This window comes from Solanum pennellii, chromosome 3, assembly GCF_001406875.1.
Source record: "Solanum pennellii chromosome 3, SPENNV200".
Lineage (NCBI taxonomy): Eukaryota > Viridiplantae > Streptophyta > Magnoliopsida > Solanales > Solanaceae > Solanum > Solanum pennellii.
This window is the reverse complement of record NC_028639.1, coordinates 58,986,992-59,002,844: the sequence shown is the minus strand read 5'-3', so window position 1 is coordinate 59,002,844 and position 15,853 is coordinate 58,986,992. Positions and strand designations below refer to the sequence as shown.

Sequence of the window (15,853 nt, the reverse complement as noted above, 5' to 3'; positions counted from 1 at the left end):
CTATAACCTGCTTAAGTCGTCTGCAACAGAAATGAGCCCTTTTGAAATCGTTTTAGGCACACAGCCTATGACGCCACTAGATGTTGCCAAATCTAAAAATCAGGGAAAGTGTCCAGCAGTATACAGGGTTGCAAGGGATAAACTTGAAATGTTATCTGAAGCACAAGATAGCTTGCGCAAGGCTCAGCGGCGCATTAAGAAGTATGTTGATCAACATCGTCGCTCAGTTGAGTTCAATGTGGGTGACAAAGTGTTACTGAAACTTACTCCACAAATCTGGAAAAAGATTGTAAGTAAAAATAGACATCGGGGTTTGATTCCTAAATATGATGGTCCATTCGAAGTGGTGAAACGAGTGGGCGAAGTTGCTTATAGATCAAAACTGCCACAAAGGTTGAAAATTCATCCCACTTTCCATGTGAGTTTCTTGAAACCTTACTTTGCAGATGCAGATGATCCGGACAGAAACAGGTCAAAGAGGGCTCCTCCATCAGTACCTACACAATATGATGCTGAAATTGAGAAGATCCTTGATCACCGGGTTTTGGGCACAAGTAAGAAGAATACTAAGACGGAATTCTTGGTTCACTGGAAAAGGCAAGAGTGCAGCTGATGCAATTTGGGAGAAAGAGAAAGACTTATGGCAGTTTGATGCCCAAATCGAGGACTATCTTAAAACAGTCTCGATGAGAACATCGAGTTCAAGTGGTGCGGGTGGTCTGTTAGACCCGTAAACTACTTGATCTAACTACGTGCAGATATGTCAAAGACTTGGGCATTGGTCTTGACATGAATGGGGGCAAAACAGTGCAACACAGGTTCAAGGTGCTTGGGTGTTGGCAAGGCAACTTGAACATGCAAGGCTTACGTGCGGGCTAGAGTCATCGGCAAGGCAGCATGTTGGCTTGACAAGGCAAAGCTGTGAAGACTTGACGATGGCAGGAACAAAGGCATTTCACATGAATTGCTGAAATAAAACTAAGTGTTGGAGGGCAGCTAAAATATTCTAAGTATTGGAAGCTAGCTGAAATATTCTAAGTGTTGGAATGTAGCCTGAAATATTCTAAATGTTAGAATATTAATATTTCGTGTGGATAAGGATGTAATTTGAATTAGATTTTATTTGTTAGAAATATAGCTGTTGAAAACTTAGTTTGAATCCTGTGATGACAAGTGTCGGACATGTGTCATTTGTAACTGCCGCATGTAACTGCCATGTGCAGAAATTTTATAAGGGTGGAAATTTCTTTTAAGGCTATAGAGTGTGTTTCTGGCCTTAGACAAATTCGTGAAGCCTTCCCTTTGTATTAATTGTAAGATTAATAAAGGTTGGGACAAGTTCCCGTACATTCTGTCTGTTGTTTAACTTTGCTGTTAAAATATTTCTATACTTAATCAAATTTGTGGGAGTAAGATAGGCTGAGTGTTGCAGGCGTTTGCAAGACTGTCTAGAATGATATTCGATAAAAATAAATCGACCCTCTTTCAATATCCAACAAATATAGATTGAATAAATACCTAGCAATCATATACAGCCTCAAAGGAATAGATACATAGCAAATCAATATAACTCTAAAATAAATCATAATTAGATAATTATGCTAATGAGTATATGCTACGTGGCCTCCTTCCTATCTTTCACTGTTTCCGTGCGAGAATTTAAAACTAAAGAAAATACTTCTTTTCTTCATTTCAGAAAAAATGGCAGTTGTTACAGTGTTGAGGGGCGTCTCTCATGGCCGCTTACCACTACTCACTCAGTCTCAGGTCTGCTTCTACTACCTCTTTTATCATCTGGGTTTTTTGAATCTTGAATTTGATTTCATTTATTTTGCAGTTTCCGATTGTTACACCAACAAACATTGCTTATCGGAATCGTCCCAACGTTTTGCGAGTTTTTGCTCGTTATTCTCAGACACAGGATCTATTTACTTCTCGTCTTCAAGGTGTTTCACTTTCTGCCCTCTTTAATTTTTTTTTTTCATTCATAAGCTGTTTAATTCCCTTTTCCCCTATTAGTCAAACATTAGCAGAATTACAACGTCTGTCAAAAAATCTCTCTTTATGTTATGGGCATGTGACTTCAGCTGCGGAAATAGCCTCTTGCAGAGATGCACGATGAGACTGTGTAGGATACAGTACCCTTATGGTCCAACCCTTTTCCGGCTCCATTCATAACGGGAGTTTAGTGCTCGGGGCAATCAAAATCTTTATAATTAAGGGGAAAATTATTTTATGAAAGAGAATATTACAAGTTGAAAATTATGGGTTCTTGAGTTTGTTCAGTGGGATTATGTTGTCAATTATCATAAGAAGAATATCCCTGAAAGAAAGTCAGTATATTGAACTTGACCACTTTATTCTATTGTCAGATGCCTTTTGCTTTGGGTTGTTCTGAGTTTTGATTTGGCACAGATGTTTTAATTCACCTCATTAACGGCACAAAATCAGTTTGACACCTTTTTTTATAGGTTTAGAAGCTTTTCTTTTTACACTTTGGGTGCGCACAGGGTAAAACCCCCGCTCCTATGCAATAGCTCACAAACCACATAGGAGAGGTAACCTGCACTACGTAAGCCCGGTGCGACAAGCTCGTCCCAGAAGGCAAACCCCTTGCTTTCGCTGGCAAGGGGTTTCAAACTTGAGACCTCCAACATGGAAGTCCCAAGCCCAAACCACTGGGCCACCCCGAAGGGTTAAGAAGCTTTTGGAAAATGCTTCACATTTTAAGTATTCTGAAATACTTCGTAGTTTGTCATTGTTGAGCTTAACTCGAGCTATTTTTTTTCCATCTGGTAGATCGTCTAGAGAACTTGCCCAAACTTGTGGAGGATATTGTCCAAACATCTCTAAGCACAGGTCCTCGTGGAGCCTTAAGGTTAGCTCAGGGTGTCCAAGCTGTAGTTGGAGTAGGCAGTGAGTGGCTGCAAGATGTATCTAAGGTAACAACTTCTAAGTGCTAATACTATCAACTTATTCTCAGTAAAAAACAAATTTTATAAGTAACTAATAAGAAAATTTCATGGTGTGTTTTTTTTTTTTTTTGAGATAATGGTGTGGTTTTGTTTTATCAACATATTTAAAGGGGTAATTCACAGTTGAATGTATGCTGTTTCCCAATTCCGATTAAGGTTCATGATGTTCTGAACTAAATTACTTACAAATGTATAAAATGAACTTTTGTAAGTGTGGTAAAACCATATACCAGCTTAGTGGTAGTCATTACTATAGCAAAGGTTCTTTAGTGAGCTTTCAAAACCACGCAAATTTAGAATCCACAATTCAACTTGTACTTGAGCAATATTTAGACTAAAGCACCCTACTCCCACAACAAAAAGGAAAGAATCTATTTTGCTTGTTCTCTTGACTTATCTTTTCTAATCTACTTCACCAAGTTCTTTCATAGATTTAGACTCTTAACAGGTGTAATTTTCCTTAATTTTATTATAATTTACTTTTTTAGACGGCAAACTCGTCCACTGGACTACCAACTCAGCTGCAGCTTGGGCTATTATCTCCCCTATATTTGAGGAAATTGTTTGAACGCATGGGTGCAACTTATATCAAATTAGGTCAGGTAAGGATGAAGCAAGATCATCTTACTTGCTGTCGTGATCTTTCAATTACATGCCAATGACACATGACTTATACTTTATTGCCATACCATTTGCAGTTTATTGCATCCGCACCCACGTTGTTTCCACCGGAGTATGTTCAAGAATTCCAGTACTGTTTTGACAGGGCTCCTGCTGTTCCTTTTGAACAGATCCAAACAATCTTGCGTGAGGAGCTAGGCAGACCAATTGATACCGTGTTTGAATATATTGATCCCACACCAGTTGCCTCTGCATCAATTGCTCAGGTTCATGATTTTTTTTTCTTTTGTATTGTGTTTCATAAAATTGATGATTCCATCCTTCCAAATGTTTTATCATCTGCTCTCTTAAATGGCTCAACTATGTTAAGTTTTCAGGTGCACGGTGCAAGAATAAGAGGTACAGGGGAGGATGTAGTGATAAAGGTTTTGAAACCTGGAATAGAAGATATTTTGGTAGCAGATCTGAACTTTATTTACATTGCAGCACGTTTCCTGGAGTTTTTGAGTCCCGATCTAAGCCGTGCATCTCTGGTATAATACATATAATTTTTAACAAATTTACTGTGACTGCTGATATGATTATTATTTTCCTCTAGAGTTTCTACTCTAGTTATTAACCTCAAATTCTTAAGAAAAGCATCCCCCTGGGCCCTGCCTCTTCATCAACATAAGGAAAGAGGAGTGGTTCTTGAAACACATACTACTTTCTGGAACAGCAACCTAAACTAAAGTAATGTGCATCTCTAACACCATAACTGCAATTTAAACCTGTCCAATGTAAATCCATTCTACTCATTGGTTGGATTCTTGGATTATACGTTACCAAATTGCAATGTTATATAAATTTTGCCAATAGGTTGAAGCTGTGGCCCTGTTGTATCTCTTTTATTCATACTATTGTTCAGATTATACATTTTTGTAGTTTAAAATTTTATTTTTGGTGACTAGTACATGTGAACTTGTTGGGACTGGAGCATGTTTCCATATAAACAACACTTATGCTTTTGTCTTTGTCTCAAGCTTCCTCACCACCCTGTCCCAAAAAAATTTCCTTATTTGCAAGTTGCAACTTTTATGCAGGTTGCTATTGTCAAAGACATACGAGAATCAATGCTAGAAGAAGTTGACTTCAACAAGGAGGCTACAAATGTTGAGTCGTTTAGGAATTATTTAGAAGCCATGGGACTAACTAGGCAGGCCACTGCTCCAAAAGTCTACCGTCAATATAGTACTAAGCGTATTCTGACTATGGAGAGGCTATATGGAGTGCCATTGACAGACTTAGACTCTATTAAGTCACTGGTTTCCAGTCCTGAAACCAGTCTTATTACTGCCCTTAATGTTTGGTAACACTCTGATCTTGTTTTAGTCTGTTTGGTTATTATGTTCAGTTTAATCTGACCAGTAGAGTTCGCCCATATGCAGGTTTGGAAGTCTGCTTGCCTGTGAATCTTTCCATGCCGATGTACATGCTGGCAATATGTGGCAACTACGTGATGGGCGTATTGGGTTCCTTGACTTCGGTACACACACATCTTCTCTCTCCATCCTTCTTTTGGGTATTTTTTGGCTACTAAGTAGGCCAAAATCTTGTGTGGGCAGTGGATAATTGGTCTCAGCTGCTTCATATTTTTTATGTGTTTCTTCAGAAATTATATAATTCTCTCTTTTTTTTGTCTGAGCCCGGGGCCAGCATGACAATCATTTAAGAGAAAGAAAGTGCATGAGAATAGTTTTCAGATAAAAACTACAAGGAAAATGCACAAGATAAGAACTTATGTCCTAGTGGATATTCTGCTCAGTAAAAGGAATAATTGGTTAAAATTGACATCTAGCAAGATACTCAGTTTTTTGTACAAAGTTTTACTGAATACTCCCTCTGTCCCAATTTATGTGGCGGGGTTTGACTGAGCGTGGAAGTTAAAAAAGAAAGATCTTAGAAACTTGTGGTCTAAACACAAGCCAAAGAGATTTGTGTTGTTATAAATCATCTTAAGAACAAAATGAGAAGTTTAAAGTTAAATTGTTTCTAAATAAGGTAGTATGACATTCTATTTGGAACAGATTAAAAAGGAAAGTATGCTGCATAAATTGGGACGGAGGGAGTATTAGTTATCTACCTGATCTTAGGATCACCAACTTTTGCTAGCAAATAGTTTACCAACTTGGATGGCAAAGCAATATCTGACCCATTTGCTTGTTCAGAAACTGCTGACTAGTCTTCATGGATTCCTTTTCTTAACTAAGGGTTCAGAAAACTATGTTGTCTTTTTTTTTTTTGGTCAACCGGTAACATTTTTCATTCAACCAAAATTCTCCATACAAAACAACTAACTCTATTTGGACTTAGAGCTAGCTCTCATTAACACTTGAAATACAAATAAGATAACTCAAAAATTAAGCTGCCAACTATAATGAGGGAAACATCTAAGTAGGATATCCTATCAATTGATCTAAATGAGGCTTCCTGTTGCTGTGCCTTTGTCCTTCAATGTGCACTTGTATAGCTATTTCCTTCAGTCTCTGTGTTGTGCTTCCCTTCTTGGCATTAAACCTCCGATTATTTCTTTCAATCCAAATGTTGTACATAATTGCTGCAAAACAGAATCCCAAGATTCCAGCTCTTGGTCTACCATTCTTGACCCTGCTGATCATCCATTTGACTTCATATTCCCAGCTGCCTACTTGTTTGTGATATCCTAACCAGTTCAGCATTGCTTTCCAGACATATGAAGAGTAAGGACAAGCATATTATAGATGATCGAAGTTCTCTATATGACCAGTATTGCATAGAACACAGTTTGCATCCACTTGTATACCCCATTTCAAGACTCTGTCTACAGTAGAAAGCTTCCTCTGTAATGTCATCCACAGAATGAACTGGTGTCTTGGTATCATACCCTTGACCTGAACCAAGTGTTCCCATTCAACTTGAGGATATTGAGGTCTAAGTGTCACATAGTGGTTCTTGATACTGGCTTCAGGCTTCTTCCTTCCTCCAATAGGTCCAACATCATCTTTATACCATGTCCTTGCATCAAAAATCTTCCTTATAATCCAACATGCCTGCTTTGGGGTGGTCATCGTATATAGGTCTTTTCTTTTGATGTAGAAAGTATGGATCCACACTATCCACAACTTGTCCTTCTTCTGTCCTAGTGCCCATAATAGTTTGAATAGGGCTGCCTTATTCCACAAATGCCCATCAATCACACTTAATCCTCCTGCTGCCTTGGGCATACAAACCTTATCCCAAGCTACCAGTGCTTTCCTTGAACAATATTACTACCAGTCCATAGAAATGTTCTGCATACAGTTGTCACCATTGTGATAATCTTCTTTGGTAATAAAAATATTTGTGCCCAATAAGTTTGCATCTCAAATAGAACACTCTTGATGAGCTGAAGTCTGCCACTATACGATAGAAACTTTAATGTCCAGCACTTCACCCTAGCTATCATTCTCTCAACTAGGGGTAGACATTGGTGAATATGTTCTGTCTTATTCCTGGTCAAACTTCAATAGATTATTTAGCTCTAGTTTCCCGATAAGAATGTTATTAGCAGCTAGTTTGATTTATTTAACCACATATACTGATCTTGTGCAGACTCTACATTGTTTTTTTCCTATGGTTGGGGTATGGGCATGCTAATTTAAGTTAAATATCGAAAATGGGCATGCCAATTGAGTTAAAACTTTCCTGTTAACATCTTTTCAATCAAACGGAAATATTAAAAAAAGTTAAGGATTTCCTATGCAGGAATTGTTGGTCGCATATCTCCAAAGACATGGGCTGCTATGGAAGTATTTCTGCAATCTATTGCAATTGAAGATTATGAGTCGATGGCATCTGCTCTAATTGACATGGGTGCTACAGGAAAGGATGTGGACTCGAAGGCTTTTGCGAGGGACTTGGAGAAAATATTTTTGTCGATTCAGGTAAAAATATAAGATCCAGCATAAGTTCTGTAGATTCTGATGGAAGTTTTATATGCTGCTGTTGCTTTCTCTTCCCTTAAAGTTCCTGTGTATACTTGTCCTTGGGTTGAGATCGGCTAGTCAATGTTTATTGGCTACATATGGTTCATCTTTTTTAAGGTTGCAAGACTGGAAAAAGTTATTATATTTCTCCATCATTAACTAACAAATAGAAGGGTATAAGCGAGAAAGTAATCGGAAATGAATTAAATGGAGGTGATTTTGAATTCTATCTGTCATCCTTGTCCTGAACCTAGTCAGCTGTAAATTCATAGACTGAAGTTTCGAATATGATGGATGTCTTATTATAGAATTTCCTTTGTTGGAATCCTGGTCAAGTAAAAAGATAAGAGAGAGGAAGCCCTTCTGGCAAATAGTAGTTATTAGTTTTGGTCTTTTGGATGGTAAGTCATTGATATTGTCTTCATTCTGGGCAGCTCTCCTCTCTGGAGAACCTCTACAAAATTTTGATTTCATTGAACTAGCTGAGCTTTAACTACTAATTTTCTGACCCATATCGTTATTATTACACAGGATCTAGATACAGAAATCATTGTTGCGGCTTCCAGGGACACAAGTACAAATGCTACTACTGTTGCTGCCAATGTAGCATTTGATGAGAGACAAATGAACGCACTATTTCTGGACGTGGTAAAGCAGTTTTAGCTCTAGTATTAATCTATACATATTATTTTCCACAGCTATGACTTTGTGCTTCAAAATTATGACGTAACCAAATTCAAGACACCCTATCACTTTCCTATTTGGTCTTGAGTTTGCATGATTAATAAAAACAAGGCCATTTGTCTAGAACTATCACATACTCTTTTATTTTTCTTCTTTCTGTGGTAGTCAAGATTCCTAATATTAGGCTAATTAGATGTGAAATGAACAGTTTATTAGATCTCCAGTGCGAAATGTCAAATAAATGCAGCAAAAAGAGTTGCATTTTGTGTTCTAAAAATCTTTCATCATACAAAAAAACGCTGAACTAGTACGTAGGCTTTAATCAGATGTTTATATCTTTTTTCACTTTGATGTAAGATGCAGAATGTTTATGAAACTGACACCTTATTTGTATTCCTTAGTTCCTTCCATTCATAAAGGGACGCCATGTTTTTGCGTGTACATATTCATGCACCTTTGTGGAATAAGATACTTACAGATGAAAGAAATGAAGTAAAATGCAGTTATTTTTCTCCTTGTCCCTGTAACCTCTATTTTCTGATCCATGTTCTTCAATGTTTGGCAGGTTAGAGTTAGTGAATCTTATGGATTGAAATTTCCTCGTGAGTTTGCACTTCTGATGAAGCAACTTCTCTATTTTGACCGCTACACCAGATTGTTAGCTCCAAACATGAACATGTATCGAGATCAGAGGATCAACGTCGTCTCTAAGCAAAGACAAAGGAACATATATCAATGATGATTGTACGTCACATCAAGAGACTGTTGCCCTTCCTGGGATTTTCTAATATACTGTAATCTGTAAGTTGTAACCTATCAAAAGAAAAGATTTTCTAATATACTGTATATAATAGCAAACTTTGAAAAGAAATTGTATCATATTTTCTGATGTATGTAGTTGGTTGATGTGTATCCCATATGTGTGGGAAGAGAACTTTGTTTTTTTGTTCGTTCTCTACCCTAATAATATCATTACTATACGCCCATTAACTAGAATAAGTCTGATGGCTGACTAATTGATGTAACAATAGTTCAACCCATAGCCAGTATTATCCAAACCCATTTCAAGTATTAATGGTTAGACTGTGATAAGAATGTCCTCAAGTAATCGTTATTCTATATGTAGCTTTACCCCAACCTTGTGAAAGTAGAGAAGTTATTTTTGATACACTCTCGGCTTAAGTAAAGCATATAAAGATAATGGAGACAAGAACAGAAGCAACCACAAACAGTATGATAAACGAAGAAAAATACAACAACATTGATAAGGGGATCAAACAATGAACTATAGAAGATAAAGAAGAAAAACTGAGGAATATGTCCTTTATTCTAAATACATATAATTATCATCCCAGACACGTCTACCATGAACACCTCAATTTTTCTATACAACCTACAAGCTGCCACTTTGATTCAGCTGTACATAGCGTGTGAAATGAAAAACTATAGAGAAATAGAAAGGATACTCAGGATATACAAATGGATGAGCGCCTGAACAAAATATTGTTTGTGTTTCAACGTCTTTAACACCAAGAAAATCGATCCCTTTATGTCAAGTATCTATCAAAAATGATCGACCTATTGCTCTTTGTGGCCTAATGACTTGCCTGTTTCTTTTTGATCGTTGCTTCAGTCACCAATGTATCACTTCACTTGCCGATTCATAACCCATAAGTCGATGAAGAGGAGAGCCTCCGTTTGGTCGTACTTCCTCAATTTCTGAAGATGATACTTTTCCCCACTTAGACATCTTAGCTGAAGGCTGTGGTGATCCAAAGGTCCCCATACGAGGTTCCCTCATGACGGATTTCATTTTTCTGTCTTTTGGGGGAGCAGAAGAACTACTAGAGGATATCTCTCCATTGAAAGAGGTCCTTCCACGAGGTTGAATTGGAGGTAGCGAAGACTCCCCTTCAGTAGAGACGCTTCTGCAGAAAGATGGTCCCAAATCATCAGAACACGATATTCGTTCAGCACGGGGACAAGAATCAAGATGATATTCATATGCCAGATTCTGATGATCAGGGACACCAGTGTTGTCATCAACCTCACTTGGTGGAGGAGCTAAAACCTCTGCATGGAATGGGACGACATGTATCTGGTTTTGGAGAGAAAACTTCAGCACCTTTCTACAAGCATTGCATCTAAGCTGATGGCATCTCCTTTTGAAAAGGAGAAAGTCTGCAGGCAGCTGTAGAAGTTCGTTGCAGTAGTAACAAGAAATTATTGGTGCTCCACCAGCTACTGGTCGGAGATGTCGCATTTTTGAGTATTTTTCTCGCAGATACAGTTTCTTCATCTCATGATCTTTGTGCCTCCTATCATCAGATCTTGAATCATGGTCCCATCGAGAATACTCAGAGCTTGAGTAATGCTGAGGGCTTGAAGAATCAGACTGGAGGTGATTGCAACAGTTACAGCTGGAATAGCCAACCCCGCGGCCTTTGTTATAGCAAACTGAAGGATGCAGCTGCGCTGAGAAATGCCGGACCTTAGGGGAGCAATGTGAACACAGGCAATCAGCTGGGTGCCTGTAATGTGTAACCTCTGCAGAAAAAGGTATTCTTGAGCTTTTACGTTGTTGCGGCCAGCCTTTTCCATGACTGCATCTTACGGGATATCTGGAATAGTTCAAATCACCACCACCATCTTCCAAAAACTGATCATAGTATGAGGGGTTATACTCTTCATCCCTAATTGGCTCTGCAGAAAACCGCCCATTGGCTCCATTGGCCATCCTTGTAGTAATACGTGTCTGGCGCAATTGATCTTCAAGTTCATACACCATTCTCAACAATTGTATTTTGTCTGCTTCTGAATCTGAGGGCATTCTGGGTGGAAGAAGACTAGAATGGTGGGCCATATTTTTCCGGTAATTTGAAGGGTTTCCATGCTTATGTCCTGCATGAGAACCTGTCGAAATAAACGGAAATGTTGTGGCATGCTCATCCTGGTCCGATGTCATTCTACCTCCAGAGGCCTGACCACGTTTTTTAGACTGAGGCTTCTGACTCCAGTTGCTGCCTTCTGTAGCTTGATGACTCCTTCCTGGCAATACTGTGGAAAAGTTCATTGCTCGCTGCACCATCTTTGACTCACCGCTCATTGTGTGGTTTACTCGGCTTCTACCATCCAAAAGAAACTCTCCAGGGCTGACAGGGTATGCTTCCTTAAACTTTCTTACAGGTTGGTCATTGTACTGATCAGGTATATGATCATTCTCATCAGATGAAGATGCACTGCCATCATAGCCATAGTAACTTCTGTGTGTAGGAGATCTGATCATATTTCTGCGGTTGACAGGAGGCTCAGATCGAAAAATATTTAGCGGTTGATTTTCTAATGTATCCATAGAGCTTATACGATCAAAACCTGAGGGGATCTCTTTATGAAATGGCTCAAATTGCTCATAATCAGTAGCCATCAAAGTGTCTGACATGATGCTTTCATTCAAAATACTCTGGAACATGTCAGAGCATGCAGATGACTGCTTCTCAAAGTCACGGGCTATCTCAGCAGATAAAGAGGTTTCCTTGGTGTACCTTACATTTTCAGAAGATTCTGCATTGTGACCTTGGAAATCATTTTGGCCCCTTCCAATGATTTGTTCCACAAGAGATTTGCTTTCAATTCCATCTTCATGTGCCCTACTTCCAGGAGACACTTTATCTCTGTGAACGACACATCCAGAGAAAGTAGAATTCTCGTCAAGGGAGTGACTCTTATGATTAACTCCGCTTCTATTTTGATCATTTGCAGTGCAGTCATCCACCAAGTTGCCTTCATCCAGTTCCAGTTGCTCTGTCACTTCAAGGGGTAAACCTTCTATATCTTGTTCAGTTACATGGGATGAACATCCAATGTCTTTATCCAGCTCCAGTTTCTCTCTTTCTTCAATAGCTGAACCTTCGGCATCTTCTTTGGCTTCAACAATTGGACTTCCCGATTCAGGAGAAGTAAGTTGATCTGAGCTAGCAAGTCTATTGGAGAAGTTTTCTCCTCCTGCGAACTGGTGGTGATCATTTTCATATTGTTCTATCTTTTCATCCAAAGAACAACTGTGTTCATCTCCTTTGTGTAGTGCAGATTTGGCTAAAGGATCTTCATTCTCAAGGCAGCTAACCCCAGAAGAGCTTGGAAGCTTATCAGTGGAGTTTAACTGTCGAGGTAGCTCCTTGTTACAGTCTCCAGCTTCCCCTTGATCTGACTTCTTCCACTCGTTCAGTGAAGGAGGAGAAGCTTCTTCACTTGTGTTTTGTATTTCATTCTGATCAAGTACGTCCTTCTTTATAGGAGCTTTTTTCCTATTCTTAGCTGCATCCAAGATAGAATTTGTGAGGAAGTAATTTCAACTTAAATTAGATATGTAATTCTACTGGCATAAATATATAGGGACTACTCCAGATAGTTCAGTTGGTAAAGCCGTAAGTAAAAGAGCTTAATCCACATCCTTTAACAAGCGTAGATCTTTTGGTTTTCCTTCAACACTATACATATTAACATAGGATGGGAGCATTGGCGCAGTTTAAGAGTTCACTAACAGAATGTGATGAAGCAGCCCATGAACTATCATTAACAAACAAAATTGTAGAGGAAAGAAAAATGACCTTGTAGAATTGTGCCACATCCTCCACACTTGTAGACGGGAATATCTGCTAACTCGGGAAGAACTAATTGGCATTTGGGACATCTAACAAACCGAACTTTAGTGGTAGCTTGATTACTCATGTTAGCTACCAGAAACTGCAAAAGACATGAGAGATAATAAGAAACCAAACGCACAATAGCAGGTCAAATCCTACTATGGAATCATTCTCTTCTCTTACCAAAAAAAAAAAAAAATACTCCCTCCGTTTGTTTCCAAAAAGAAAAGTGACCACACAATTCAAAAGTTTTATCGAAAATTTCTCTAGACTCTATATCATATAGTATATCAAAGTTAAAATCAGACAAACAAAAGGGCGAACACATAATAATCAGTGTGATTATATTTCTGTTGAAATTAATCTGGAAGGGAAAAGTAGGTAATGTTTCATTAAAGCATATATGTATAGAATAGATCCAGAAAATAGATCATAAGATTTAAACGATAAATACAGAAAAAAAGATGAAAATTCAACATTAATAATCTAGATGAAAGAGCATAGTAATGAAGTATGAAAACAAATTTTTAAAGAAAACTATGATGAAAGATATACGAACCTAGAAAAGAAATTAGTTAGTTAGAAGAAGAAGTTTAGGTTAACGGCAAGTATTTGTGTAATAGCATTATAGCAAGTATCAACTTCTTCTTCTTCTTCTTCTTCCAGAGAGAGAGAAAAGTCTCGCCTTGCGTGTAGAAAAGGAAGAGGTTGTCAACCCACAAGTCCAAGCTTCTCCAATATAGTATTTATCTTTTGTGTGAAATAGAAATAGCTTAGTTTGTTGTGAACGGAGAGAAGAAACAACCAAGTTGGAATCGGCGATCAAATATTTAATGCCGAATAGTAACAAAGATAAAGTCTTATTCTTAGCTACTCAAACAATAATTGTTCACTATATTATTTTAACATATCTAACAATAATATTTACTTCTTTCATTTAAAAAATAATGTTTTTATTTTCTTTTTAATTTGTTTTAAAAAAAATGACTCATTTTCTATTTTGGCAACACTTTAACTTTAACTTTTCACGTGCTATGTTTAAAACCACAAGATTAAAGGACATTTTGGTACATTTGACATAACTTTAATTTAGAACCACGAGATTAAAAAGTCTTTTTTATTTTCTTAAACTTCGTTCCAAGTCAAACTAGGTCATCCTTTTTGAAATCGAGGGAGTACTTTTTATGAAATTAATGAATAATTGGAAAAAAGAGATAAATATTCTCTCAAACTATCATAAATGATATGCATATACCCTTAATTATATTTTTGTGACATTAGTGTCTCTGTCGTTCAAAAACTAAAGCATATACGTTCTTCACTCAATGGAAGATGAAATAGAGACACGTGACACAATTTTATTCGTCAATCTGATACTTAATACATGTCAAACATGTGAATAAGATTATGATACGTATATGTTTGTTAGTATAAAGGGTTTGTATGATGTAGTTCTTAGACAAGAGGCATCAATGTTATAAAAGTATGACAGATGATCTACAGCGACCATTTATGATAGTTCGGAGGTATATTTATCTTTTTTTCACGTCATTATATTTATTACTTCCTCCGTCCACAATTGTTTGTCAGGATAAGGTCATGCACTTTCCTCAAGAAAAATTTAATACAAGGTGTAATTTGACTAATATAACCTTATTATACCAAAAATATCAAAAGTCTACATATTTTTTCAATTGAACAAAATGGAGTAATTATTAAGGGTAGAATTGAAAAAATGACTAATTATTTCTTGATTGTTTAAATTGACAATTAGTCTTGGACATCTATATTTAGTATTCCTGTCAAATAAATGTGGACAGAGAAAATATTCAAAAGGTGATATAATAAAATTATCCTTCTATTTATAATTTATTAAAAAGTGTGTAAAATTAATAATGAATAAGTATTGTTGGACAGAGTATCTTTTACCACCACATACTACCCTCTAATAATAAATCTAACAATCTAGATACTCTCATTTTCAATGTTTTTTACATTAAATTGTTTGTACTTTTTAAAAACAATTGAGTCGAATTCAAAATTCTAATAAATTTATACATATGTAGTTGCTTTACCCTCAATGTTATTGTACATTTGTACTTAAAAATTGAGACAATTATTGTTTATGCATGTTTGTTGGTATAAATTGTGAAGAAGATGGTTATTTTTGGTGTAACTCATGTAATCAATAGTGCTATGATGTATCATTAATATAATTAACCATCAATCTCATGATTTACAATATTATTATTTCACTACTTTACTATTCAAATGTATGGAAGAATCTAGACCTATAAATAATGGTCTTTCTTCGTAAGCTAGAGGTGTAAAATATTTTAGTTCTCCGACTTATTTACGGTGCAAAGAGATTTTTTATTGAAGAGAGGTATATTTCTGGTGAAGTTTTGAATTTTTCAATTGAGTCAGAGTTGTTTGAGTTATTTGACGTTGTTAGGCTGTTATATTCTTGTGAAAATAAGAAGATTGTACCATAATATACTTGAATTTTCTATAAAATAATGAAATATTCTTATTTTATCTTTGAAATGGTAATTTATAAACATATTCAATAACGTATTTTTATGACCATGAAAAGTTTTGTTAAACGTCACATTTGAACTTTAAAATAGTAAATGAAAGGCAATTTGCAATTTAGAGATACTCGTATTATACATTTATTTACCAAAAATAAGATAAGATGAATAATTTGGGAAAATGAAAGAATTTAATCATAAGAGAGAAGAACCCCTAATTAAACTTTTTCTACGTGTCGTTGGGAGTGTAGGTCCTAAACAGAAAATAACCTCTCAAGTCATTGTCATTTATTTTAAATAATATATATATGATTAATTGCATTTCTAGAATTAACTAAACAAATACATACTACTATTGGAAACTCTTTTGTACTATGACCATTCATTCTTTTTTTCTCATATATATATATATA

The 15,853-nt window shown here is 36.6% G+C and overlaps 2 protein-coding genes across 2 annotated transcripts; one reads left to right on the top strand and one right to left on the bottom strand.

Annotated features, from left to right (window-relative positions):
• Positions 1-1,611: 1,611 nt before the first annotated feature.
• Positions 1,612-9,212, top strand: LOC107014934 (uncharacterized aarF domain-containing protein kinase At5g05200, chloroplastic). The gene is made up of 11 exons (XM_015215059.2): positions 1,612-1,767; positions 1,838-1,946; positions 2,800-2,942; positions 3,464-3,577; positions 3,674-3,862; positions 3,974-4,129; positions 4,679-4,944; positions 5,024-5,121; positions 7,359-7,537; positions 8,111-8,227; positions 8,829-9,212. Exons 1-11 carry the CDS (start codon positions 1,702-1,704, stop codon positions 9,000-9,002), a joined length of 1,611 nt encoding a protein of 536 aa, XP_015070545.1. The 5' UTR covers positions 1,612-1,701; the 3' UTR covers positions 9,003-9,212.
• Positions 9,213-9,528: 316 nt separating this feature from the next.
• LOC107015058 lies at positions 9,529-13,716 on the bottom strand. Its single transcript, XM_015215222.2, has 3 exons — positions 13,466-13,716; positions 12,871-13,006; positions 9,529-12,577 (listed from the first exon to the last, which is right to left on the bottom strand). The coding sequence occupies exons 2-3, from the start codon at positions 12,989-12,991 to the stop codon at positions 9,897-9,899; spliced, it is 2,802 nt and encodes a 933-aa protein (XP_015070708.1). The 5' UTR covers positions 12,992-13,006; positions 13,466-13,716; the 3' UTR covers positions 9,529-9,896.
• Positions 13,717-15,853: the final 2,137 nt, after the last annotated feature.